At 61.8% G+C, this 25,235-nt stretch overlaps 1 protein-coding gene across 1 annotated transcript; it reads right to left on the reverse strand.

Moving 5' to 3' along the window:
* Nucleotides 1–388: 388 nt before the first annotated feature.
* GRK2 (G protein-coupled receptor kinase 2) lies at nt 389–19,638 on the reverse strand. The gene is made up of 21 exons (XM_057553756.1): nt 19,278–19,638; nt 9,172–9,248; nt 7,237–7,310; nt 7,004–7,105; nt 6,842–6,916; nt 6,655–6,716; nt 5,817–5,868; nt 5,478–5,569; nt 5,057–5,156; nt 4,893–4,971; nt 4,673–4,803; nt 4,370–4,464; nt 4,190–4,297; nt 3,917–3,983; nt 3,501–3,601; nt 2,835–2,901; nt 2,657–2,752; nt 2,258–2,420; nt 1,960–2,096; nt 1,757–1,870; nt 389–1,672 (listed from the first exon to the last, which is right to left on the reverse strand). Exons 1-21 carry the CDS (start codon nt 19,388–19,390, stop codon nt 1,508–1,510), a joined length of 2,070 nt encoding a protein of 689 aa, XP_057409739.1. The 5' UTR covers nt 19,391–19,638; the 3' UTR covers nt 389–1,507.
* Nucleotides 19,639–25,235: the final 5,597 nt, after the last annotated feature.

The following is a 25,235-nucleotide window of genomic DNA, read 5'->3' on the forward strand; positions in this document are numbered from 1 at the left end:
TGAAACCAAAGCCAGAGAAGACTAAGGCCAGAGCCTGCGGTGTGGCCCCAAGGGCAGAGGTGCTCATCTGTCCACAGGGATGTCCTCAGCATGGGTCCTGGAGGGCCAGGTGGGCTCGGTCAGTCCAAACATGACACCAAGCACCAAACGGCAGGCACCTCCTCCTGCTTCCCTGGCAGTGGGCGGAAGACCCCCTCTGCTCCCACAGGGTGGGAGGGGTGGAGTGGGAGCCCCTCCCCACCCCGGGGTGCTTGGGCCTGGGCTGGCTGTGGATGCCTGCTGTGGAGGTGGAGGGGATCTGGCACCACCAAGACCCTCTCTCCTCAGGCCCCAGCCCCGTGGAGACTGAAAATGACCATCGGGCACAAAAGAGTCTGACACAGCCAAGGAGTCAGGCACCATTTTTTATAAAAACGCGTATATCATTTTTCACTCTTTAAAATCACATTCAAAAATCGGCAAAGAAACGCCCCGGGGGGTGAGTAGATGGGAGGGGAGGGCCCGCTGACCCAGCCCCAGGGGAGAGGGCGCGACACCACACACGGCAGCGACTGGCATGAGGGGGCATGCTGCGGGCGAGGTGGCACCCTGTGGGCAGTGGCACTGACGGGACACGGGGCTCGGGGGCTGGACGGCCGGGGGCGCGCACGGAGCGGCCTGGCGTGGGGAGGGCTGCCCCACCCGGCCCCCTCTCACTGTGCTGCCCGGCCAGCCCAGGCCGGCCCCCTGTGGTCCTGGGCAGAAGAGGCCCTGCCCAGCCCAGGGAAAGGGGGCTCGGGGCCAGGCGAGGCCAGTGTGGCACAATCCACAGGTGCCTTTCTGTGGTCCCTGAGCCTGGGCGCTTGGGGTGGGAAGAAGAGGGGGCTTCGGTGAGGGCAGCAGCAGCCGCTGCCAACGCCACCTCCTGGCCAAGCCCCGTGGTGTCCAGGGAAGGTGGGAACGGGGGGACTCTTCCCAAGAAAGGGTGCAGGAGCCTAAGTCACGTGGGAGGCCCTGGGGTCAGGGAGACAACGGGCTCCCTTGTCTACCGACTAGCTGGAGGGCACGTCAGTGCAGGGCTGTGTCCCTGTGACAGGAGGGGCCGCGGTGGGAAAATTCAAGTAGCATCCCTGCCCTGTGGCCTCCCCTGGGCTGGGGAACGCCGGGCCACCCAGCTGGGCTGTGGGCACAGAGCTGGAGGTGGCCCAACTCCACGTGGCACCATCCCTGGGGAAGGGGCAGGAGGGCCGCTGGGGGCGGCTGCTCTCCCTGCACGGGAGGACACTGGGGGTGGGTGGCCCCTGGGGGCGGGGCCGAGGGTGGCTGGGTGGGCGGCAGCGGGAGCCAAGGCAAGCGGGCCCCTCCCTGGGGGCTGGGCCAGGCTGGGGCCACAGGAAATCACAATAATTACAAAATAAAACCTTTTCCGCTTGGCGGGAAAACAAATAATAAAAATTCAACAAAATAAATTAGAGGTTTATAAAAGGCGGGCGGGCAGGAGGGCGGCCGGGCGGGTGGCGGCAGCAGGTCAGAGGCCGTTGGCGCTGCCGCGCTGCACCAGCGGCACCTTGCTCAGCTCCACGACGGGCGAGCGCGGCTTGTTCTTCATCTTGGGCACCCGCTGCACCAGCTGCTGGGCCTCGCGGTAGGCGTCACGCAGCTCCTTCTTCCACTGCACCAGCTCTGGGTCGCTCTGCACACACCCCGAGGTCTGTCAGGGGGGGCCCCGAAGGCCGCTCTGTCCCCGCCCCCGCCCACCGCCCAGGCCCCCACTCACGTCGCACTGCAGGACGAACTGCTTGCCGCCGCGGATCTTGAGAAGGAGGCACTTTCGCTCCTTGATCTGTGTCTCCTCCACCGACTGGATCTCCTCCATGGTCAGCAGGCTCTGCTGCAGGGCGGGGAGCGGGCGGTGAGGGCGCGGGACAGGCCCCGCCAGCCGCCAACCCCAGGGGCTCCCGGCCCCAGCCCGCTCCTTACCGGGGCCTCGCCCTCGCCCCGCCACTCGAGCCGGTTGGGGAACAGGTAGAAGTACCGCCGCTGCCACTGGGTCAGGAAGGGGTTGCCCATCTTGGACATGTAGCCGTGCATGATGCAGTCCTTGCCCAGGGCGTAGTCTGATGCAAGAGAGTAAGAGAGGGGGACTCAGCCAGGCCCGCTCCGCCCGGGTTTGAATCCTGGGTCGGCTGCTCTCTGGCTGTGACCTTGGCTGAAACCTGAGCCTGTTTCCGATCTTTAAAGCAGGCACTGGGCGCCCATGGCAGCCGCCGACCCTCACCTTCCTCGTGGCCCAGCTGCTTGTTTTTGGTTTTCTTGCGGGTCTCCAGCCGGTCCGTCTCAACGTTGATGGTGTCGAAGACAGTCTCTGCCACCTCCTGCTGCCACCGCTCCGAGATGGTGAGGGGGAAGTTGCGGTAGAGCTCCTGGTCGCTGTCCAGTAACTTCACCGCAGGGACAGGGAAGAGACATCCATCAGCCACAGGCCTGCCTGGCCGCAGGGCCCCAGGGCAGGGGGGTCTGGTCCCACCGCCGCCCACAAGGATGTTTGGGGAGGAGAAGCCTGAGGCCCAACAGGCAGACGGGGCTGGCGTGGGGTCTCACGGGGCAGAGGAGGGAGGAGGATGCCAGCGGGCTGGGCTCAGAGCTCAGGGCTGAGAGGCCAGGCAAGGTCCAGTACCTTGATTCCTTTTGTGTCCTCCTCATCAAAGGAGCCAATGTCGAAGGCATCTGCCGCATTCACCTCCCCTCGTGGGGGCATTAGTGGGGGAGGGTACTGCAGCAGAACAGGGGCTGACCATCAGCACGGGGCGGGGGCTACAGAGGGCCCCACCCGGCCCCGGCCTCCAGGCTGTTACCTTCTGCAGGAAGACCATCTGCCAGTCCAGGGAACGGAAGAAGGGGCTCTCCTTCACTTCCTGGGCCCTGCAGGGAGAGCGGGTCATCGGGGCTCGGCACCACCCAGGCCGGGGGTCGAAGCCTGGGCTGTGGGGCAGGTGGCCCAGGTTAACTCCTGGTTCAGCCACTCTCTGGCTCTGCGACCTTGGGCAAGTTCCTTAAACCTCAGCCAGTTTCCCCATCTCTAAAATGGGGAGAACAGCAGTTCCCACATCGTAGGGCTGGCGTGAGTTTTAATATTGTGAATCTTGCAACATCATGCCCAGCGCTTAGTAAATGTTTAATAAACATAAAAAGCTGCTGTCCTCATCATCTGTGTTACAAGGCCCCTCGGGAAGCTGGTCCACACCCACCTCCAGCAGCTGCACGGCAGGCAGCCCTCCCCCTGAGAACACTGGGCAGGGCTGGCCACGCCTCAGCTTGTGAACTCTTCAAAGGAGGCTGGGACCATGGAGGAGGCTCCAGTGATAGGACACAGGCCTTATCTTCTTAGGGGCACAGGCAGAGGCTCGGGCAGACTGGCCCAGCAGCCCACTGCAGAGGCCTGGACACAACAGCGTGGACACCACCCAGGGCCCAGCAGGGAGGGAAGGCCTGGGACAATGGCCCTGGTCTCAGGCACTCACCCTCGGCCCAGGCAGCCTAGCCTCCTGTTGACGTCCCTCTGTAGCAGCCCCTCCAGCAAGGAGCGGAGCTCGGTGGAGAAGGAGTCGGGCAGCTCCACAGCCTGCAGGGAGGAGGTGGGGGATGTTGGCAGAGGCCCGGGCCCCATCCCAGCTCTGGGGCTCCTGAGGCTGCTTGGGGCAGGGGCGGGAGGGTCCAGGCCCCCAGCAGAGGGAGAGCTTCCTAATTGGCCCCTAGCAGGCATGTCTGCTCTGACGACAGAGAGAGGAGAGCCTACAGGGAAGGAGGCCAGAGTGGGGTTAAGCAGCTGGAGATGGCTGCTGGCCGGTGAGACCCTGATGCCCGCAGGAGACCCCAGCCTCACTGTGGCCACCCATGGACTCCGCCCAGCCTCCCCGGGCTGGGACCCTCCACGCACCATGGTCAACGTCATTCTGTCAATCTCATGCTTGTCTTTGGTCTTGTGCTGCCGGAAAGGGCTATGCCTGGGCAAGAAAGGCCGAAGTCCAAGGTCAGAGGACGGGAATGGGGAAACTGAGGCAGGCAGCATGAACGATCCTTGCCAAAGCCAGGGATGGTGCCACCCTTAACGCCCGGGCAGCAGTGGGCCCCCTACCCCCCCGCCTCCTTCCTGGCCTGGGGAAGAGCCTGTCTCTGCCCTGTCCCACCCGCCCTGGGATGGCCCACTCACCCTCGCAGCAGCTTGAAGAGCATGCAGCCCAGCGAGAACCAGTCGGCGCTGCTGTCGTAGGCCACGCCCTTCTGCAGAACCTCGGGGGCCATGTACCCGTGGGTGCCCCTGTGGGAGCGAGGAGGCCGTGAGTGGGTCCGGTGGAGGGTGCGGGAAGGGAGAGGGGGCTGGGGCACTCACACGCTGGCGTGGGGCTTCTTCTTGGAAAAGTCGCAGGCCAGGCCCAGGTCTGAGATGCGCACGTGGCCATGCTCGTCCAGCAGGATGTTGGCCGGCTGTGGAGGAAGCCCAGTGAGCCGTCCCCCGAGCAGCTCAGGACAGGGCCCGGCCAGGCAAGACACCAGCTGGGGCGCTGTCTTTGCTCTAGAGGGTATGGGTGTCCAGGGACAGGGCCCTGGGTCGGGGGCACGGAGGCGAGGTGCCGGGCCGGGCCTATCTTGGGAACGGGGGCAGCCGTGCTGGGAGGAGGGCGGGGCACCTCACCTTCAGGTCCCGGTAGACGACAAAGCGGTTGTGCATGTGCTCCAGGCCCAGGATGATCTCGGCCGCGTAGAAGCGCATGTCGGCCTCGGAGAAGACCCCGTGCTGGGACAGGTGGTAGTGCAGGTCCCCGCCTGAGGGAAGCAGCCGATCAGGGGGGTGGCTCAGCTCCCACCCCGGCCCCCAGCCCTGAGGTCCACCTGGGGCCAGGCCGGGCACCCACCGTTCATGAGATCCAGGATGAAGCTGAGCTTGTCTGGCGTGTGGAACGCGTACGACATGCAGACGATGAAGGGGCAGTCCTAGGAAGGGGTGGAAGAGGAGGTCAGCAGAGGCTGTGCCAGGTTCGGAGCCAGAGGCTGAGCTGGAGGCCAGCTGCCCGCTCACCCCGGTGCTGACGAGGGAGAGCATGATGCGCTCGTTCAGGGCCAGCGTCTCCCCTTGCTTCATCTTGATGCGCTTCTTGTCCAGACACTTCATGGCATACCTGCGGGGGAGGGGCTGGTTGGTCAGGCGGTCCGCTGGTACCTGCAGTGCAGGGCCCCAGGGGCGAGGTGGGGCGAGGTGGGGCGGGCAGTCCTCAGGGCCCTTGTGGGGAAGACTAGACACCACGACAAGCGTATGACACACAGAGACAGAGAGAGGGCAGAAGTGCTGGCGGGCCGGGGCTCCAGGGGCCATGGCGGGTACCAGAGCAAGAACCGTGTGTGGCCCTCTGCGGACACCTGCCCATTCAGGGCCCCGCCACCTGCCTTCAGGGCACCCCCCGTGGCCCTCCTCTCCCTCAGGCATGCCACCAAGTGCTCACATCTTGCCCGTGTCGGCCTTCCGGCACCCGTAGACCTCGCCGAAGCCCCCTCGCCCGATGATGCGGTGCACGCTGAAGTCGTTCATGGTCAGCTGCGGGGACGGCGGCAGCAACGGGGTCACTGCAGGCTGCCTGGGCCCCGCCCTGGGGCCACCGTCGCCATGTGCTTCCCTGCCTTGAGCTGTCCCCGCTGGGCTCCTGCACCAACCCCACAGCCACCCCCTGGGGGTTGAAGGGTCGACTCCCCTGGCCTCCCCGGCCCTGGCCCAGCCCTGGGGCCCGGGTCCCCGGGGAGGAGCAGCAGGGAGAGGGCTCTCCACGCCCACCCAGCCCACTCACATGGATGTTGAGCTCCACATTCTTCCACTGGCAAAATCGTGTGAATTTATCACTGCGAGAGAAGAAACCAGGCTCAGTTGAGCCTTAGGAAGCGAGTGAAATGATGCTGGGGTGAGCCGGCCTCACCCACTACCATTCCCTGGGCTCCCGAGCCTCAGTGTCCTCTTCTGGGGTTGCCCAGGAAGACTGCCAGCCCGAGCTGCCCCCAGCCCCACCAATGCTGGCGCTGCTGTCTGTCTGCAGGTTCCTGCTGGAATGAGATAAGCTTAGGGGTGAGGTCTTCCAGTCTGACCCCGACTTCCTGCTACCACATCCACAACAGTGCTCAGCCCGTCCCTGCTTGCATACTTCCAGTGACACACCACTCACTCCCTGTGGAGCCCCCACTCCACGACGAGGCAGCTGGGACATTGAGAAAGCTGTTCCTTGCACGGAGCTGAAATCTCCCTACAACTCCCACGCACCGTGAAGGCCACAGTGGGCAGCGGGGTGGGCAGTGTGTCCTCTCGTGCCCATCCCTACCACCAGCCTGATGCTTCTCAACCCCAACGGGCCCAGCGAGGGGCTGGACAGTCCATGGGAGGGAAGACGCATGGGTGGTCCCTCGCTCCCTTTCGACCCTCCCTGGACAGGCTTGGAGGTGCCTGGTGCCGAGAAGGATGGGGCGGGAGTGTCGGGGAGGTGACCTCTTAGGAGTCCCCGCGCTGGCGTGTAGACAGCCCCAGGGGCCCGCGCGCTGGGGACTCAAGCAGGCTGGCTTCTCTCCTCCGCGCCATCCACACCCCTTCTCAGAGCGCCTCTTCCCCACCTTCTGCTGCCGCTCACACCCCGCTCTCACCTCTCAATGAATTTCTGGAACACATCTCCTCGGAGGTTCTGACAAATCTCTTCGATGTATGGCTAAAGGAGGAAGCGGGAGGTTGGTGGCTGAGCCAGAGCGGGAGCCGACCAGGCTCCGGGACGTGTGCTGCCCAAGGGGGACTCCGGCTGGGCTGGGCGGCAGCGGGGAAAAGCCCAGCACACACCTGGAAGAGATCCGGAGGCACCTGCTTCCTCACCAGATGGCCCTGGACGTGCTCGATGGCACTTTTCGAGAAGGGCTGGGGAAGAGAGAGGTGTGTTCATTCTCCACGGGTCCGTCCCTCCCGTCCCCACGCCCGCGCCGGCACGCGGGCCCGGGCACTCACGTGTGAGCAGGCCAGCAGCTCCTTCATGATGTAGGTGTCAAAGATCTCCCGGCTGCAGGCCAGGCGCTCCTCCTCTGTCTCCAGCTTCTCGTATTTCTTGATCTAGAGGACAAGATCCCCACAGGTGAGCTTTGGCCCAGCGGGGTGCGGGGGTGTCTTACAGATTCAGCGAAAGCAGCCCAAGCCCTGCCCCTTTCTCCACGCACAGCATGGCCAGGCTAGCCCAGCCTCACCCCCTCGTAGAACTCCACCAAGGGCTTGGCCTCCTCCAGGTGCTTCAGGCAGAAGTCTCGGAAGAGCAGGTACCCTGAAAGCAAACATTGTGCATCACGCCGAGCCACACACCCCGCAGAGGCCTGCCCATCATGGAGGGTGGGGTGGGCTTGGGGCTTCCTGGGCAGAACTGGCCAAGGAGGTGGCAGAGGCTGGCCAAGGTGGCCTCGGAGGCTGTCGCCAACCGAAGATTCTTGGATTCGGGGTCGGGGCGCCTGCACCTCTACCCCTCTCAGAATCTGCTTCCTCAGATGGTGGCCGGAAAGTGACAGGTGCCCTGGTGAGGCAGAGGCGGGGAGTAGACTCTGGCGCCCAGGCCCCCCACCCTCTCACTGCAGTCTGGGGCCTGTAGCTCCTCAAGGAGGGCGACACACCCACCGGTCAGGCTGTGCAGGGCAGTGAGATCCACCCGGCCCAGGCCAGGGCTGCTGCGTGGGGGCAGGAAGGCAGCCTCCGGGCAGGGGGCGGGGGGGTGTCCCTCTCCCTGGGCCTTACACCCCCCTCCGTCATCTGGCTGATTCTCACAGCAGCCACGAGAAACAGGCAGACAGGGAGGGCAGGTCCAGCTGGGGAAACCGAGGCTCAGGGAGACCTGTCAGGCAGGCGGTGTGTGGCAGCATGAGTAGAACTCAGGGCCCTTCTGTCCAGTGGCAGGTCCTGGGAAGGACAGGCCAGAGAGTGTGGCCTTGGTGCAGGGGGCCTCAAAGGGCATGGGCCTCTGGGCAAGGGAAGAGGTGAGACGGGCTGCAGGAAGGGCTCACAGGAGGCCTTGCGTGGGCTAGGCCTCATCCTCCCCAGGGGTGGGGGCCGGAAGCCTGGCCCCAGAGCAGCCCTGGAGGGCAAAGCAGAAGGAAGGGTGGTCTCTACTCCCTCCAGCCCAACATGGGTGACCAGGCTCGAGCTGGGTGGCTTTCCACGCCTCTTGGGGGCACTGTCCCCACTGCCTGGGCACCTCTGCCAGAGCTCACGGCCAGCACTTCTGGTAAGGGCAGACTGGCCTTTCGATAGTGTGATTTCAGTAACTTGTGACCAGGGCTTCCCAGTGGGCCAGGGGCTTTCACTGCCACCGCCTCACCCGGCCCTCCAACAGTCTTGGGCAGCGGGGCTCCTGAGTCCTCGCTCCCAGGTGAGACTCATAGAGAGGTGAAGCAATGTGCCAGGTCACAGAGCACAGGCAGGGGACCCACACTGCGTGCTTCCCGACACACTGACTCGCTAAGCCTGACCTCCAACGCCCGATCCTGCCAGGCCGGACCACTCCCATTTGAGAGCTGAGATCCCGTTCTCCGGAGCTGTGTGTGGCTGGAGCCTGCTTCCCTGAGCCCCGCCTCACCCTTCCCTGTGTGCCAGGTCCGTGGGGTGGACCCACGATGCCTGTAAGACACGGGCACTGAAGACGAGGAACGGAGGGGCTGGCCAAAGCAGGCTGCTCACAAAGAGGGCCCGTGGGGGCGGGGTGGGGGCGACCACAGCCCGGCGGGCGCCACAGGAAGGGCCCCGCCCCTTCCTGTCAGTTCTACCAACGGCCCGAGCAGCTGTGCCTGCACCAAGGGGAAGCTGCAACTCTCAAAAACAAACCCCAAAGGAGGAACTTCCCTGGCGGCCCTGGGAGACTGCTGGCCCCGCCCCTTCAGGGGGCTCCGGGGCCTACGGCCAGGGGCTGGGAGGGCACTACGTCACCGCCCTGCTGCCACGGGGCGGGGGGGCTCGCTGGCTGCCCTGCCCCCTGCCCCGGTGGTGGGAGGCCAAACCTCCTGGGAGAGGGGAGCACAGCCCAGTCGGCTGGGGTGGGGGCAGGAAGGTGGCCCCGGCGTCCTCCTGCCCCCATCCCCCGGCCTGGGCAGCTGGACAAGTGGCAGAAGCCCCAGGGCCGGCAGAGTCCCCACCGTACTCACCCAGCTTCTGGGAGAAGATCTTCTCGAAGGTCACCTCGCCCCGGTCCTCCAGGTACTTCTGCATGACGCTGCGGATGCTGAAAGACACAGGGGCCGGGGTGACCTGGAGCCCCCAAGGCTCCCGGCAGGCCTGCTGGCCCTGCTTCCCTGGAAGGTCGCTGCTTCCTCTCCCAGAATCCAGAGTGGAGGGCACTGCTGGTGGGTGTCATCACTCCCTCCAAGAAGGCAGCCACCCCTGTTGGACCTGACCGTGGCCACACCAGAGGGACCTGAGCAGTCCTGTGCCTGCCTACCAAGGCTCTGTCCCCCAAAGCTAGGGTGACCAGCAGGTGGGTGCTCAGAAGCCTGGTCCCAGCGCTGCCTCGTCTGGCTTTAGGAACTTGGCCAAACCTCAAAAGCCAGGACTCACCCATCGGCTAATGATGGGTCACGAAAATATGGCCCATCCTGACAATGGGATACTACTCGGCCCGGAAACGGAGTGAAGTGCTGGTGCACGTGTGCGTCACGGTATAGATAAACCTAAGAGTATTCTGCTAAGTGAACAGAAAGTCACAGAAGACCACATATTATATGATTCCATTTATACTACCCGTCCAGAACAGGCAAATCTACAGACAGAAAGCAGATTAGTGAGTGTCAGGCTGGAGAAGAAAAGGGGAATAACTTCTAATGGGCACAGGGTTTCTTTATAAGGTGATGGAAGTGTCCTGGAATCAGGTAGTGGTGAAGGTTGCACAACACAGTAAATGTACTAAAATCCACTGAATTGTACACTTTAACATAATGAATTTTATGTTATGTGAATTATATCTCAACACTGAAAAAGAAAAGCCAAGCCTCAGTTCCCGTGTCCCTGATACCCGAAGTAAAAACCCCTGCCCCTGGGTCGCCTGGGAGGGCAGCGGAGCAGAGGCCGCTGTTGTGACCACGGAAGCCCAAGCCCACACTCCCCGCCCCTGGCTACCTCCCCCCACCGCCGAGCGCTGTCTGGGAAAGCCACACCTGGCCACGCTTCACGCCTCAGTCACCTCTTGCTGTCCCTTCCTCTCCTTTCCTGGGCCACCTGCAGTCCCGCCCTGCCAACCGGCTGTGGTCCCATTTGGACCTCACTAGCCTGGGCTCCTCAGTGCTCTCAGCTGCCCATGCTGAGGGCCGTGCTGGGCAGTCACACCTGAGCCCATGCAACGCCCACAGACCTCAGGATACGTGGGGCTGCCAGCAGGCCACGGATGAAGAGGACTCTGTGTGCCCAGCTCTCTGTATCCCCGCACCCCTGTTGGAGCCCAGCACAGGGTCCTGCTGCCCGTCACCTACTGGAAGGTACCATACAACCCTGCCCCCCCAGGCAGGCCCTCCCAGTCCTGCACCGGTGGCTCTGTGACATTAGACAGCACGAGACAAAGCCTGAGTGGGGCCCCGGCATCTGGAGGAGACTCAGGCAGGAAAGAATGTTCCGGGTCATTGGCAGAGGCCGTGTGGAGAAGGCAGAACCTCACTGGGTTCCTCAAATGCAAACAGGATGTCACCAGGTGACAAAGCCCAGGGCAGGTGGGTGGGCATGGGGGCAGGCAGGGAAGACCTAGCCAGGGATGAGCCATGGGGCAGGGAGGAGGCTCAGCGGACAACACCTGGGAAGCTCGGTCCAGGGCGGCGGGGGGGCAGACAGACTCTGCTGGGGGCACGCACAGGAGGAAGCCCAGGTGGCTGATGACACTGGGCCGGGAACGAGGGGAAGGAACAAGGTGGGGTAGGAGCAGGCTCGTCTGTTGGATGGATGGATGGAAGGACAGAAGAAGAGCTGATGAGGCCAGCTGGGGGTCTTGAGGCCCTGGGCCCCATCAGAGGGGGCCTGAGGAGAGAAGGCTCCAGGCAGGGCCGGTGCAGCCAGCAGACGCCGCCCAACCCCTGGCCTGGGCTCGCAGGCAGGGCGACTCCTGCCCTGTCCTGCTCAGCACTTTCCTTCTCAGGTGGTCTGGGTGGAGGCCTAGACCCTGGCCCTCCCGGGCCCTTGTCCTCATTCGGGCCACGCAAGACAACATGGAAGCAGGCAGAGCCGGCGTGAGCAGTCCTGGAGCTGTGACCCCTCCCCCCAGACGCTCGGAGATGCCGTGACCTCCTCCGAAAACTGTCTCCACAGGAAGAAGGGTGCCGATGACCTGGACAGCCCTCCTGTGTCCCCATCCTGTGACTCCAGCCGACAAGAGAAGAGCGCCAGCTGAGGGCCAGCGGCCCAGTGGCCCTGCACTACCACGGCAGAGCCGGTTCCCTCCCGGAAAGTGAGGACGCCCTCCACAACCGCAGGGACCCCAAGGCCGCGACGTGGCCCTCAGCCACGCTGGCACACCCTCCCCTCCTGGGGGCCACACACCTGCTCACGTCCACCAGCCACCGTCAAGGACACATCTCCCTGGCCCCGTGGGACTCCCAGGGACTCAGGAGAGGAGACCAGACCCCAAGTCCCTCACGCACTTCACACACATCAGAAGCTAAAAAATCTGTGACACTGAGCAAGACACAGCCCCCGCCCTGGGGCCTGCGCACTGGAGACAGGGAGCCTGTGGGGCGCAGTCTGTGCCGACCTCTCAGGGCTCCCAGCTCTGCGAGGGACAGCTTGGGGCCTCCCGTTCGGATAGGGAAACAGGCCGGGGGGGTGTGCCGGGTCGAGCACAGCAGGGCGGGCCCAGTCCAAGGTAGTGAAGGCTCAGCAGGGTCAGGAGACCAGGCAGCCGGGAGGTAGGGGTGTGGAGCCCGGGGGCCCTGCGAGGGCCAGATTTCTCCTGGGAGGTGGACAAAGCAATAAAGAGGGAAGAAATATCACAAAATGTCGATCTTCCATGGAGCTGGATGGTCAGAGGGAACGCCCAGACAGGTAGACGCAGGTGACAGGCAGGGTGACTCCGGCCTGTCAGATGACCCCATGGGGCAGCTGGGCGTGGCCCCTGCAAGAGTCACCGGGAAGCCCCCTGCCCCTGAACCAGCAAGACTGGCGCCAGCTCAGCCAAGGCGGCGCGATGGGAATGCCTAGCCCAGAGCAGTGCCGCCACTTCCCACCGCGGGGCTCGTGGGCTGGATGTGCAAAGGCCGGGAAACGCGCTCGCAGAGGGCCTGCCCGCGAGAGAGCAGAGCCGGTGTCTGCTCTCCAGGCACCGCAGCCGGCGCGGGCCTCCTCCCCTCCTGGGGGCTCTGCCACCGCTCGGCCCAGGGCGCGGAGGAAAGGCCTGGGCTCCGCGCTGCTCAGCGGCCAGACCCTGCCTCCCTCGGAAGGCTGCACGGGGTGGATGGCCACAGCATTCTTCCCAGCCCGCAGCACTTCCACTTTCTTCCTTAAAAAGAAAAAAATGTTTTCTAAATAAAATAAACACCTCCCCCCCCAACCAACATGAGGTCAGACTCAGCGGAGTCCTTGAAGGAGAGGCCCCCAAGGCCGCAACGTTAGGGTTTCCTGTCCATTCCCACGGGGCTGGGGCCCAGGGAGCTGGCAGGTTAGAGAAGTGTGTTATGGGGGATGCTCCCGCCAGGGTGGCAAATACAGGCTGGCACAGGAGGTGGTGGCGGCCTCCTGGGCTGGGTCACCTTCATCTCCCACCCCCCTCTCCCTGATGCTGGCGGAGTCTGAGTGGCGACGGGCCCAGAGCAGCATTCCTGTCCCCGCCCAGGTCAACGACTCTGATATCCAGGAGCACGTGGTCCCCAGATGGACTCCAGGTTGTCCGGAGAGCCCAGTATCTGCACCCTCCCTGCCCCAGCCCCACCCCCGGCCCCCGAAGGACCCAGCCCCTCCGGGGAACGGCCTCAGTGGCCTTTGTTGCTGCAGTCGGACGGGTACCCAGGCCTGGGCTCCAAATGGCCCTCCCCACCTCCCTCCCTGAGGCCAGGCCAAGTCACAGACTTTAAATGTCCAGTTTCCCCACTTGTAAAATGAGGATGTCAACAAATGCTGAATGGCCAACACTGAGCTGGCCACTGAAAAAGGCAGAGAGGACACAGCAAGAGGAGAACGCAGCCCTGCTGCGAGGGCCATCAGCTCCCTCCCTCTCCTGAAGGGAGCCCTCCTGCCGGAAGCCCCAGCATGCGCCTCCTTCTGGAACGTGATCAGAAGCTCCCCAGTCCTGCTCGGGTCTCAGCCCCACACCTGCCGCGTCCTCAGAGGGTGGGGCTCTGACTGGTGAGCCCGCCCCGCGGCTGGGCCCACGAGCACCCCCGAGCCTGAGCGGCCGCCACTCCACTCTGCTCACAGACCAGCCTCACGCACTCGTGCCACCCAGCCTGGGGGCCCCAGTGGGCAGAGCCCGACACCTGCCCTGCCAAAGGAGCAAGGGCCCCCTGGCAGGAGCTGCCCGGCCCCGTTGCCCGACAGCCAGGGCTGCTCACTCTGGCTCCAGCTGCTCCGAGAAGCAGGCCCAGCCTGACACCAGGGGAGAGAGCACTTCCGCCCTCCCAGCCTAGAGCGCGGGCTGGGGTGATGGGACGGCAGGGAGGGGGTAAGGGCTGAGGGGGAGGACTTCCGGCACCTTCCGGCACCACATGGTTCAAAGGGAAAGCTAAGTCCTTCACTCTGTGGCACACGGGCCTCACAGATGACACCCACTCAGGGTCACAGACCGTAGCTTGTATGGACCGGGTGGGACCGCAGGGTCAGAAGCAAACACTCATCTTGATGGTGAGGAAATCGAGGCCAGAAGAAGCTGAGTCCCAACCAAGTTAGTGGCCAGAAAATGTCCAGCCCTCCCTGAGAAAGGGCCTCCCACCAGGCAAGGGCTTACCCCAGCCTCTGCCGGAGAGCTGGGTGCAGAGTCCCAGGGGACCCCGGACTCGTGCCCTGCCTGCCTTGCCCTCCACCCACTGCCAGTGGCTGTGGGAGCCCATCAGGCTGGGGGCAGCCTTGGCCGGCACCTGGCTGGCCAAGGGCCATGGTTCCTGTGCTCCCGTGTGACAGGAATGCCAGAGCCACGAAACCTCAGGACGGTGCAAGCTGGCCCGGGGACTCTGGGCCTGGCGGGTCTGGTGCAGCCACGCCGGGAACCGTCACGCTCTGGGAGACGACGACGGTTAAGCCAGCAGATCAGAGGCTGCAGCCGCGGCGGGGGCGCTCCTCCGTGGCATTTCCAGGAAACCTGGCACCGAGGTGGCAGCAGCACAAGGAAGTCCCCTGGGGCTTCTTATTAATATTTCTCAATGACTCTCCTTGGGGCTGACAACATCCTCTGAGCTTGAACACAGGGCCACACACCAAATGGGAAAGACCAACCCAAACGGCCAACTCTGGAGCAAGTCCTGGGCCAGGGAAGAGAAAATGACAGCACGGCGCACCACACACATGAGCCCACCACGAATGTCCGCAGCGACCCAGGTTCCCCAGGGCACGGTGGCCACAAAGTGACAGCTTGCAGGATGTGCGGGAAAAGGCACTCCGGCGGCCTTGTCACACATCACGCCTTCTACCCCCCGCAATTCACTGCTGCCATCACCTCAGAACAAACCCAGAACAACTTCCAGGGCTCCGTGCCCTGCAGCTCCCAGAAAGGGGGCTATCCCCGACCCCAAACCCAGAATGGGCTCCAGAGTCAGAGAACTCCCCGCTCAGAGAACAGAGCCGCTAACACGTTCACACCTGAAAACCCACTTCTGAAACCCCGCTCTTTGGCCCGCGGAGACGCTACCCTCCCTGTTAGCAGCGATGCAGAGAGGGCAGGTTATTGTTTTAGAAAAGGCTGCAGCCAAACACCTCATTTTTAGTACCTCCTGTTTGAAACAGATTAGTGAGAACTCGAGTGTGACTCTGTCTTATGTGTCCAAGGACACTGGCCCCTCGGGGCCACAGGAACAAAGGGCAGGTGTGCTGGAGGCTGTGCGTTCCTCAAAGACTCTCACGTGCTCGTGGCTTCTGCTGTCTGTTCTGAGGCGGGAGTGTAGTATCCTGGAAGCACCAGCCGTGTGCACGCAGCCTGACCCCACCGGCTCCCAAGCGCTCGGCCCCCCTGCAGAGCCTCCCTGGGTGCCCGGGGCAGGCAGGAAACACCGCTGCAGAGCCTGCCTACACCTGATGTCACCGGGAGTTTACTACTAGGAATTAATCGTGCATTAATAGGACACATTTTTCCTGGGTTGACAGAGCCCAGATTCCCCGACACGGATTCCAACCTGTCATGCTCACGCGCCCTTCAAATCCTTTTACTGAGGGAACGGCAGGCGGGCGAGCAACTGAATGGCAAAAATGTGAAACCCCATGATCTGGAAAGGAGAACAGATGGGAAAAGATGTCCCGGAGACCCATTCCTGGGGAACGCGGGGGCTTCAAAGGCCCAGAGGGAATGACTGCCCAAAAGAGGATCTTGTTTTGTGGGGGGAGGCGGGGGCGGAGAACGCTGCTACTGGAGTGGAAAGTTCTGGGTAAGGGATAAAGGCTGAAAACAGCAGGGTTTCTCCTGGTGATGCAGAACTGGAAGGAGAAGGAAGGGAGAAAACCACTCCTTGCACCTCTTCCCTCTCCACAAATCAAGGGCAGGAAGTCCTGGGAGCAAAGAGTTAACAGGAATGAAGAAGCAGCGGAGGAAGAGCTGCGGGTCTGGGAGACGGGGAAGCCAGAAAAGGGCAGGAAGGAGGAAATCCACGGTGGGGGAGGGACCAGGAAAGGAAGAGCCGAGAGAATGGGAGGCTGCAAGAGGCACCCGGCTCTGACATCTGCCGCTGGGGCTGCCACTGTCACCAGGGAGGGCAGGGACATCTCCTGGGACCGCCCAGGCCGGTCTCCTCCGCCAGGAGCCCAGAGATTAATTACACGAGGCCTCCGTGGTCACATGAAGCAAATGACGCTAATTGCAGGACTGCTGCCGCTGCTGGGAAAGCGAGACAGCGGCTCCTTCAGGGAGAGGCCCAGACCACAGACCCCGAGGGCCGAAGGAGCGGAGAGCTCACCGGTGAAGGGCAGCCCCTCATTTTACCGAGGTGGAAACGGAGGCAGGCTGGGCCAGCATAAGGGACGTGCTGGGGCCCATGTGAGCTGGGGCTGCGGTGGGATTAGAAGCCGGTCTCCTGATTCCAGCTGCACAGCTGCCTCTCTCCATGAGAAGCGCGAGAAATGGGTCTGTTTCCTCGGGTTCTATAGGGTGACAGAAGGGAAGGCCCCCGTGCCAACTCAGAGTGGCACTGTGCCCAACAGCTCCTGTTCCGCAGCACTCAGAAGTCAGAGCTGTGATGCCAGCCCCAGCTCCCGGCCAAGCCACAACCTGGGCACCAGCCGCAGGGAGGCTGCCAAGAGGGACCACCCCAAGGTGGGAACGACTCCAAATGGCACCTTGTCATAGACAAACCGCGGCCTTCGTCCCTGGCCCTGACCTCGCGGGTGAGGGGAAGACGTGACCCCAGGCATGGAGCCGTCTCCTCCGTGCACTAGCTTTGCCAGAGCAGCCCAGCTCTGTCCCAGCCGACGGCGAGGGGCTGGGCCTTGATGGTGCCGGGGGCTGCCCTTGTGCTTCCGGGCCAGGGGTGCCAGCTAGCACATTCCACAAAACAAGGACCGGGCTGAGAGCAGAGGTACAGAGGGGTGTGTGGAAGAAATGATGTATAGCGGGGACAGAGCACTTGGGAGTCCAGAGACCCCAAGTTCAAGTGCCACCTCGCCTCCGTGACCAAGTCTCTTCCCCTCTCCCAGCCTCAGTTGCTTCAACTATTAAGTGGGAAAATACCACCTGCCATGCCTGTTTCCCACAGTCGTGAAAAGGATAAAATGGAGTAAAAAGCACTTTGCAAACTGGGAAGTGCCAGGCAGACGTGAGATACAGTCATAATGATCTTCAGGGCAGGAGACATCTGACCCAGGGGGTGGGCGAAGCATCAAGCAAAGGGTGGCATATCCTCCGAGGTGGGAGGCCTGGATTCCTAGGCCCCTCCCCGGCCTTAGCTCACTAACAGTCACTGCTAGGGCCTCTGGTCCATCTCACAGGTGTGGGCAATCTGCCCAATGCGGCGCCGCCAGACGGTGACCCTACCTGAGAACCCATGACACCTGGCTCCCGGTCTCCTGCTGTGTTCCCCTAAAACTCACAGCTCACCTGGTTTCAGACACTATACACAGTCCTGATGTTTCTTGAGCAACTACTACATGCAAGGCATGGCCTTGCCAACCTCACAGGTTGGTTTTTGGATCGACTGAGATGACAAAGGTCAAAAATAAATAATTATAAGTTCCACCATTATTCCTATCACCACCATCAATATCACGGATGTAAAGGGGACAGGAAAAGAGGAACATCTTGTTGCTCACAGTTCTAACACCTGCAGCGCCAACCCAAGGCGGGGCCCCATCAGGAGCAATGCATTCTGGGGCGAGATTACCCAAACGCAGAGAGTTCCAGAAAAGGCCCCGCCTCATACTTTGCAGAAGTCCAAACTGCCAGAGGGTCTCGAGGCCACAGCCACCAAGGAGAGCCGCTGTGAGCCCCAGAGGGTGACTCCCCCATTTCCTCCCTCGTGGCTTTGTCATTTCTGAACTCATTTTTGTTCTAACTGTCGCCGCTCCCTGGACAGCCCGCAGCTGACAGTCAGTCTGGTTCCCGTTTTGAGAAATCTGATTGCAAATCTCTTAGAAAAAAAGGGCCCTAACGGCCTTTTCAAAACACAGGCCAATTTTCCTCTCCCAGGCCTGGTGTTCAGTCAATCTGAAACCCAGAGAACAGGTCACAGAGGAGGGCACCAGAGACGTGGGCACCGCACCCCCTCCCCACCGCCGCAGCCTTGGGTCCCGCTTCAAACGCTCAGGGTGCCACAGAGTCACGGTCCTCATTTCACACCATCCACATTTCACAGATGAGAAAACCGAGGCCCAGAAATGGGAAGGGACTTGCCCAAAGTCACATGATAAGACCAAGAGAGCTAGGATGGGCCCAGGCTCCTGGGCTGGCAGGGAACCATCATGGCAACTCTCAGGCAGGGATGGAGGAGCTTCTGGGGCTGGCCTCACTACTCAGCATGAGAGATCATGGTGGGCACATGGCTCCTGTACATGCAGAATGGCCAGGGCCCCCTGGCTCAGACCACAGTGGTGGACACAGTGTGGAACCAGAAGCCGGAAGCCCCGATCTGGTGGCCAGCCACCACCCTGGATGCCGGTGACACTGGGCAGGCCACTCACCTCTGGGCCTTCAGCTTCCCCACCTGTTCCACGGGGACAAAACCACACCTGACCTACCCGCCCATGGGCTGCTGTGAGGCTCAGGCAATGGGAAAATACTCTAGAAGCCGTAAAAAGCTGGACAGCCTCAGCTATTGTCCGTATCCAGTCCACTCCTGTGCCCAAATCCTGAACAGCTGAAACTTGGATATCAGGTGCAATGATATCAGTTACCTCACAGAGAGGTGGCAGCTGTGGGCCAGCTGCTGCAGGGGTACTGGGACGTCCCCTGGCAAACAGCACCCACGGGGCACCACAGGTGGGCCTCAGCAGAGGAGGGCTTCGAGGGGAGAGGGACGGAGGGATGTGGCGCACACCATACCCTGCTCCCCACGCTACCCCGGCCCCCAAAGCACTCTCAATCCCCACCCCAGGCCAGTGACCCGCCAGAAGAATGGGGAAGATCCGGGAAGACTTGTCTGCCCCAAACCTCACAGAAGTGTCCACCCGAGGGGAGCCAGGGGCGGGGGTGGTGGAACCCCAAGGCGGGGATGCTGAGAGTAGGGGCAGCGAAAGGATGGGCGATATAGTCAGGCCAGGTAGATGGGCAGGCAGAGGAGGGGACTCCACGGGACCCGGGGACACCCGGAGGAGGAGGAAGGGGAGCACAGGGGCCCTGGGGAAGAAGGCAAGAGCGACGGGCTGACGGAGAAGGGGGCCAGGCGGAGTGTGTGAAGGGAAAGGCGGCAGAGTAGGGCAGGGGCACTGAGCGGGTCGGGGAGCCAGTGCAACTGGAAAGCCCCGGCGTTGGGGCGCTCCGGGTTCAGGTGCACAGGGCCTGGGGCGCAGGGGTCCGGTCAGGGCTGCGGGACGCGGAGAGCTGGCGGGGCAGAGGGGGTCTCGGGGCCAGTGCCCGGGTGGTCTGGGGCTGCGGGGTCGGGGCTCGGGGAGCGGGGCCGAGGGGCCGGCGGACCGGGGCCGGCGCCCGCCTCACCTGGGCTCGGGCAGCAGGATCTTCTTGCTGGCGCGCGCGGCCGGCGTGGCCTTGCTCTTCTCCATGGCCATCAGGTAGCTCACATCGGCCAGCACCGCCTCCAGGTCCGCCATCTTGGCGGCGGCGGCGGCCTCTCCCGCCGCTCGGCTCCGCTCCGCTCGGCGCGCTCGGCCCGGCCCGGCCGCTCCGTCGGCCTCGGGCGCCGCCGCCTGCCTGGCCCCGCTGGGCGCCCGCGGCTCCGCTCGCCGCGGCTCACAGGCGGCGCCGCCCCATGGCGCCGGCTCAGGCCCGGCCCCGGCTCGCTCGGCTCCCGCCGGGACTGCAGTCGGGCCGCCGCCGCCGCCGCCGCCGCCCGCGCCCCGGAGCCGCCGCCGCCGCCGCCGCCTCCGACCCCGCCTGCCGCGCACAGCGCCAGCGAGCCCGCGAGGGGCCGGGCGGGCGGGCGGGCGGGCGGCGGCGCCCCCTGGAGGCCGCGCGGGCTGGACCGAGCCTGACCCCCGCGGCACCCAGACCCCGCCTCAGCCCCCATCCAGGTCCTCGGCTCTCTGACCCTGACCCCCAGCCATGACTCTGACCCCAGACTTAGAACACGACAGGGACCCTGGACAGAAGACCCTAGACCCAGACCTTGACCACAACTCAGATCACAACTCAGATCCCAGACTCCACGACAGACCATGGCTGTGACCCCAGACTGCCATTGCAGAACGTGATCCCAGGGACTTGGATCTCAGATTCTAGCTCTAACCCCTGACCCCTGACCTTGGACAGAGTCAGAAACCTGACTCCACACCCGGATAACATTCCTGACCCCAGACTCTAAACAGGACCCCAGACCTAGACCTTGGACCACAACCTCAGACTCTGACCATGACCTCAGATCACCACCCTGGGCCCAACCCCCTTCAAACCCAGATCCTGACACTGACCCCCGACCCGAAACAGGACCCCAGATCCAGATTTTGGACCATGACTTCAAACACCGATCCCAACCACAGACCACCACCTTGATCCCATCTTGGTTACTGACCCCAACCTTGATTCCACCCCCAGACTCAGACCACTACCATGACTCTAAACCCTGGACTTAGGGGCAGGACCCAGACCTGGGCTTGGACCATCAATCCCAGACCAGGGTTCTAGACCCAACACCAAAAACTCTGGACGCGGACCCAGGACCAGGACATCAACCAGGACCCAGACTGGACCTAGAACCCTTAACAGGCCGCCATGGACCCGGGACCTGACAACTGCAGTCAGACTCCAGGCTTACCCCAGTCCCAATCCCCATTCCTCCTGCTCCAGACCCAATCCAGGCCCCCAGGACTCCCACTCAGGACCAAGGACCCTGCACCAACACCACTCCCCGCCCCGGACAAGAATCATCATGATTCCACAAAGTGGGCTCAAACCTCTCTCAGCCTGGGAGGGCACCTGGGTCACTGTACTGCCTGGCAAGGGAAACATACTCTGCTGAGAGCCCACAGTGGGGGGGATCCATGTATCTCAAATCGGCACCCGTTACTCAACACGCCCTCGAGAGCCTCTCTCTGCTTTCCAAGGTGACAAGATCCCCTCCCAGTCCTGGACACATGGAGCCAAAGCCTCATGCCAGTTGGTGGGCCAGTAATCAGAACCCTTTTGCAAAGCATAGGAGCCCCACGCCCCGCCCCCACCCTTTGCACTTCTCAGGCTACCTTCTGAGATCAGCCTCAGCAGAGCCTGGAACCAGAGCACATCAGGATGGTGAGGTCTCCTCGTCAGTGGGCGACACCACCATCCACCCAGATACTCAAGCCGGAACTCCAGGCATCATCCTTGGCTCTCCATCTCCCCCTTCCCTAATCTGTCACCACACCCTCTTATCTGGCCTCCAGATAAGAATCTTCTTAAACCTGTCTGCTTCTGAGGATCCCCACAGCTGCTGCCTTGATGCAGGCCCTGACCAGAAATGCCTCTCCCAAATCTAGATCTGATAGGGTTACTGCCTGCTTAGCACTGAGAAGCAGTGCTCCCGGCCTTCTGGGGCTGCTGAGAGTGGGAAATCAGAGGGGGCCCACTCTGCCCAAAGCAGATCAGGTGAGCAAGTTCCTTAACCTGGAAGTCAAGGTCTTGGATGACTGGGTCCTGCTCCCCTCTCAGGCCTGTGTTGCCACCATCCCCTATGCCTGGGGTCCCCCCACCTGCCTACCCATCAGTTTTTACCTCTGTGCCTTTGTTCTTCCGCCCTGTGTCTGGAAGCACTCTGTGTGCCCTCTTCCCTGGCTAACTCTTGCTCATCCATTAAGACCCACCTCCTCCAGGTAGCCTTCCCCAATCCCCTGCCTCCAATTCTGTTCATCTCCAGTTCTGCACTTACTGTCTACTTCCTTGATTTGAAAACATCATCAACTGCAAGATGCATCATTTCAAGTTTTTGACAGAGGGGTGGGATGTGTGTGTGTGAAGCTGTATTAAATGTTTGCATCCATTGGAAAATGCGTCCTGATGTTAGAAATGCTAACGTATAGAAAAAGGGTTCCTACCTCCTCCCACTGTAACTGAAGCTCCCAGTTCACCTCTTGCCCCCAGTGCCCACCATGGGACTTGGCACAGAAAGGTATAGTCAGTGTTTGATGAATGAATGAGTGACTGAGTGAATGAGCTCCACAGCCCAAGGTGGCACATGGAGTTTGGGGTAGAAGACGGCCAGAGGCACAGGAGGATCCGCCAGAAGGCCTCTAACTTCCTCTCCTCCCGCTTCTCCCTAACTCTTCGGCACTCTAACTACGGCCACCTGGGGTTTCTGGAACCACTCCTATTTAAAACAGCCTGTCCAAAGAACTCATCAGACCAGAGTCCCCGTGAATTCTGAAAAGCCAGCCATCCTGCTCCCGGAGGTGGCCCTACCTCCCCGACACCACCTGAAAGCCCAGAAGGCCCTTCCCAGCCACTGCCCAACCGGCAACCCAGGCAGGCCTGAAGCTGGGGTTGAGGGAGGGAGAGAGACAGAGAGACAGAGAGACAGAGAGGGGGTGGGGGGAGAGAGAGAGAGTCTCCAGGGCACCCCTCACTGATTCCTGGGACCCTGGAAAGCAGCTCTTGGAAGCCCTGGGCTGGGGAGAGGTTGGTCCCAGCGCGGGCCTAGGGAGGCTTTTTTTGGGTAGTGCTGCCCTCTGGTGGTTGAGGGAAGGTCGATTGTCAACTTGCCTTTTCAGGCTGGCTTCAGTCGTTCTCAACCAACTATGGTGCCTAGACCGTGCCAGCCTCTGGCTGGAATGCTGGCAGTGAATGAGGAGTGGAACCCCATCTCTGCCTAGCTGGCAGGACTGCAGATACATCATTACTTGGCATCTCGCCCAGATGACTAATAGGTGTTGCAAATTTAACGCGTCCCACACTGAGCTCTGGCTCCGCACCCAGCCCGGTCCCACCTGCTCCTCTCCCGCCTCCCCATCTCAGTAGTGGCTCCTTCATCCTCCGAAAAAACCCAAGAGTCATCCTCCATTCCTCTCTTCCCTCACTTGCCTCTGCCGCCCCCCCCCCCCGCCCCCACATACACATGCTGTCATCCAGCCTGTCCTGTCGACTACCTGGTGTGTCACCCCAAATCCTTCCACTGTGCCCTGCTAAACCCGATCTGAGTCCCATCCTCTGGCGCTGCCTGGCGCTGATGCCTGCACCAGCCTCCTCCCTGCCTCTCCTCTAGCCAGAGTTTTTTTGTTTATTTATTTATTATTATTATTAAATAAATAAATTTACTTATTTATTTTTGGCTGCACTGGTCTTCGTTGCCGCGCGGGCTTTCTCTGGTTGTGGTGAGCGGGGGCTACTCTTCGTTGTGGTGCACGGGCTTCTCATTATGGTGGCTTCTCTTGTTGCAGAGCACGGGCTCTAGGAGCACGGGCTCAGTAGTTGTGGCTCGCGGGCTCTAGAGCACCGGCTCAGTAGTTGCGCTGTGGCATGTGGGATTTTCCCGGACCAGGGCTCGAACCCATGTCTCCTGCATTGGCAGGTGGATTCTTAACCACTGCGCCACCAGGGAAGTCCCTATTTATTTGTTTATTTATTTATTTTATTTATTTTGGCTGCGATGGGTCTTAGCTGCGGCGGGTCTTAGCTGCGGCACGCGGAGATCTTTAGTTGCAACATGCGGGAACTAGTTCCCTGACCAGGGATCGAACCCGGGCCCCCTGAAGTGGGAGTGTGGAGTCTTAACCACTGGACCACCAGGGAAGTCTCTAGCCAGAATTTTTACAGGCCTAAATCTAACCCCGTCTCCAGTGACCACCCCTGCACTTAGGAGAAAACCCACCCCTCTCTGTGGCCTGTGAGACCTGCAGTCTGGCCCCTGCCCATCTGTCTAACTCAGTCCACTTGCCTTTCCCTGTGCCCTTTATTCTCCAGTCTCTCTGGTCTTCCTTCTGTCACTACAACAAGCCAAGTTCATTTCCACCTCTGGGTGTTGACTTTAGAATTCCCCTTGCCTGGAATGACCTTCCTTTCCCTCCTTTCCGGCAAGAAAGACTCCTGCTCACCCTGCATCCCGAGGGCTGAAAACTTCCTGTTCATTCTTAGTGAAAAAAACAAGTTCCTGTTCATGGGGCTCTCCCCGGGTGCCCCCATTTGTTGTGGTCACTGGTGCACTCTTCAACCCCCACCATGGCGCTGGGCACAAAGTTAGGGCCACAAGGAGAAACAGGATTCAGTGGTGGCCCAGTCTGGTGAGGAAGAAGACCCCTAAATGAATGCCTCTAATTAACCTGGCAAGAGCTATAATGTGAGGAGATGGGGTGCTCAGGAGAAGAGAGTCAGGGGAAGAGTTGGGGAAGGTCTTGAACTTGACATTGTATGCATGTGAGCATGAGTGAGTTTGGGAGTGAGGACTGGCATGTGCCAAGGCCCAGGGGTGCAAGTTTCCTCCTGCTGGGGCTTCACCTCTTCGTCTCCATCCTGGGGTTTGCAGATCCAGGAGGATGAGCTTGAGGGCTTCCCAATCTGTACACCTCACCAGGGGTGTGCAGATTGACCGGGAGAAACTCCTGCCTAAAGTGGACAGCCACCTCTTTGATGTCCGGGGCTCAGACAGTGCCAGGCTCTGGCTAGGCTGCTGGGACTTCACCTCATTTACTCACTCACTTATCCAACAATATTTGTTGAGCTCCTACTACATGCCAGGCACTGGTGCTTGGCCTTGGGGATCCAACATAGAGAGAGACAGTGAATCTGTGGGCAAACCATACATAATAATAAACACTGACACTTACTGGGTTCTCCCCACGTGCAGGGCACTATTCCTAGAACCCAGATGATCTCATTTAATGCTCAAAACATCCTTATGAGGCAAGTGACAAGTTATTGTAAGAGCCAGCAGCCTCCTCAGGTGAAGTCGGGGAAACCTCTGCGGACTGGCACTTTTGCCAGAGCTAGGCTAGGAGGGAAGCAGCTTTGTTAGGGGCAGGGAAAAGAGTTTTCCAAGCATGTGGAACAGCAAGTGCACAGGCCCTGAGGGAGCAAAGAGCCTGGTTATCCAGGAGGTTCCTACATCTCCAGGAGACAGGCTCTTTGCTCCCTCCCGCACAGTCCAAGGACCTCTGATGGCCCACAACTCTGGGCCAGGCTTCCAGACCGCTGGCTCCGCCCGACGCACTTCTCTGGAGCAGCGGCTCTCCTCGGAACCCTCCGTAAGGTCACTAGCCCCAGGGCTGCCCCGGGCCCCAGTCTCCTTTTCCGCCTTGAAGCTTCAGCGCGACGTGGCCCCGCCCCTGAATCCGGCCCCGCCCCTGAATCCGGCCCCGCCCCGCCCCCCAGCGCCCGCCCCGGGGCCACTCCCAGCGCGCATGCGCCTCGACGTCCGAGGCTCAGCCTAGCGCTAGGTCTTGCTGCGTTTCCGACGTGTGTGTCTGTGCCTTGACCCTCTCAGCCCGCCTGTGAGTGTCCCAGTCAGGGTCTCGTAGCCCCCACCGGCCCCACTGTGGC

This window comes from Balaenoptera acutorostrata, chromosome 9 (assembly GCF_949987535.1).
Source record: "Balaenoptera acutorostrata chromosome 9, mBalAcu1.1, whole genome shotgun sequence".
NCBI lineage: Eukaryota > Metazoa > Chordata > Mammalia > Artiodactyla > Balaenopteridae > Balaenoptera > Balaenoptera acutorostrata.

What these genes read in the sequence shown, in the direction of transcription:
- GRK2 (XM_057553756.1), bottom strand. Translation starts at nt 19,390, where the DNA reads ATGGCGGACCTGGAGGCGGTGCTGGCCGATGTGAGCTACCTGATGGCC. An exon ending in AGCTGCTGGCCTGCTCACAC is followed by an intron (nt 6,917 to 7,003) that starts GTGAGTGCCCGG and finishes TCTCTTCCCCAG; the next exon opens with CCCTTCTCGAAAAGTGCCAT. An exon ending in GCAGCTGGGCCACGAGGAAG is followed by an intron (nt 2,097 to 2,257) that starts GTGAGGGTCGGC and finishes CTCTTGCATCAG; the next exon opens with ACTACGCCCTGGGCAAGGAC.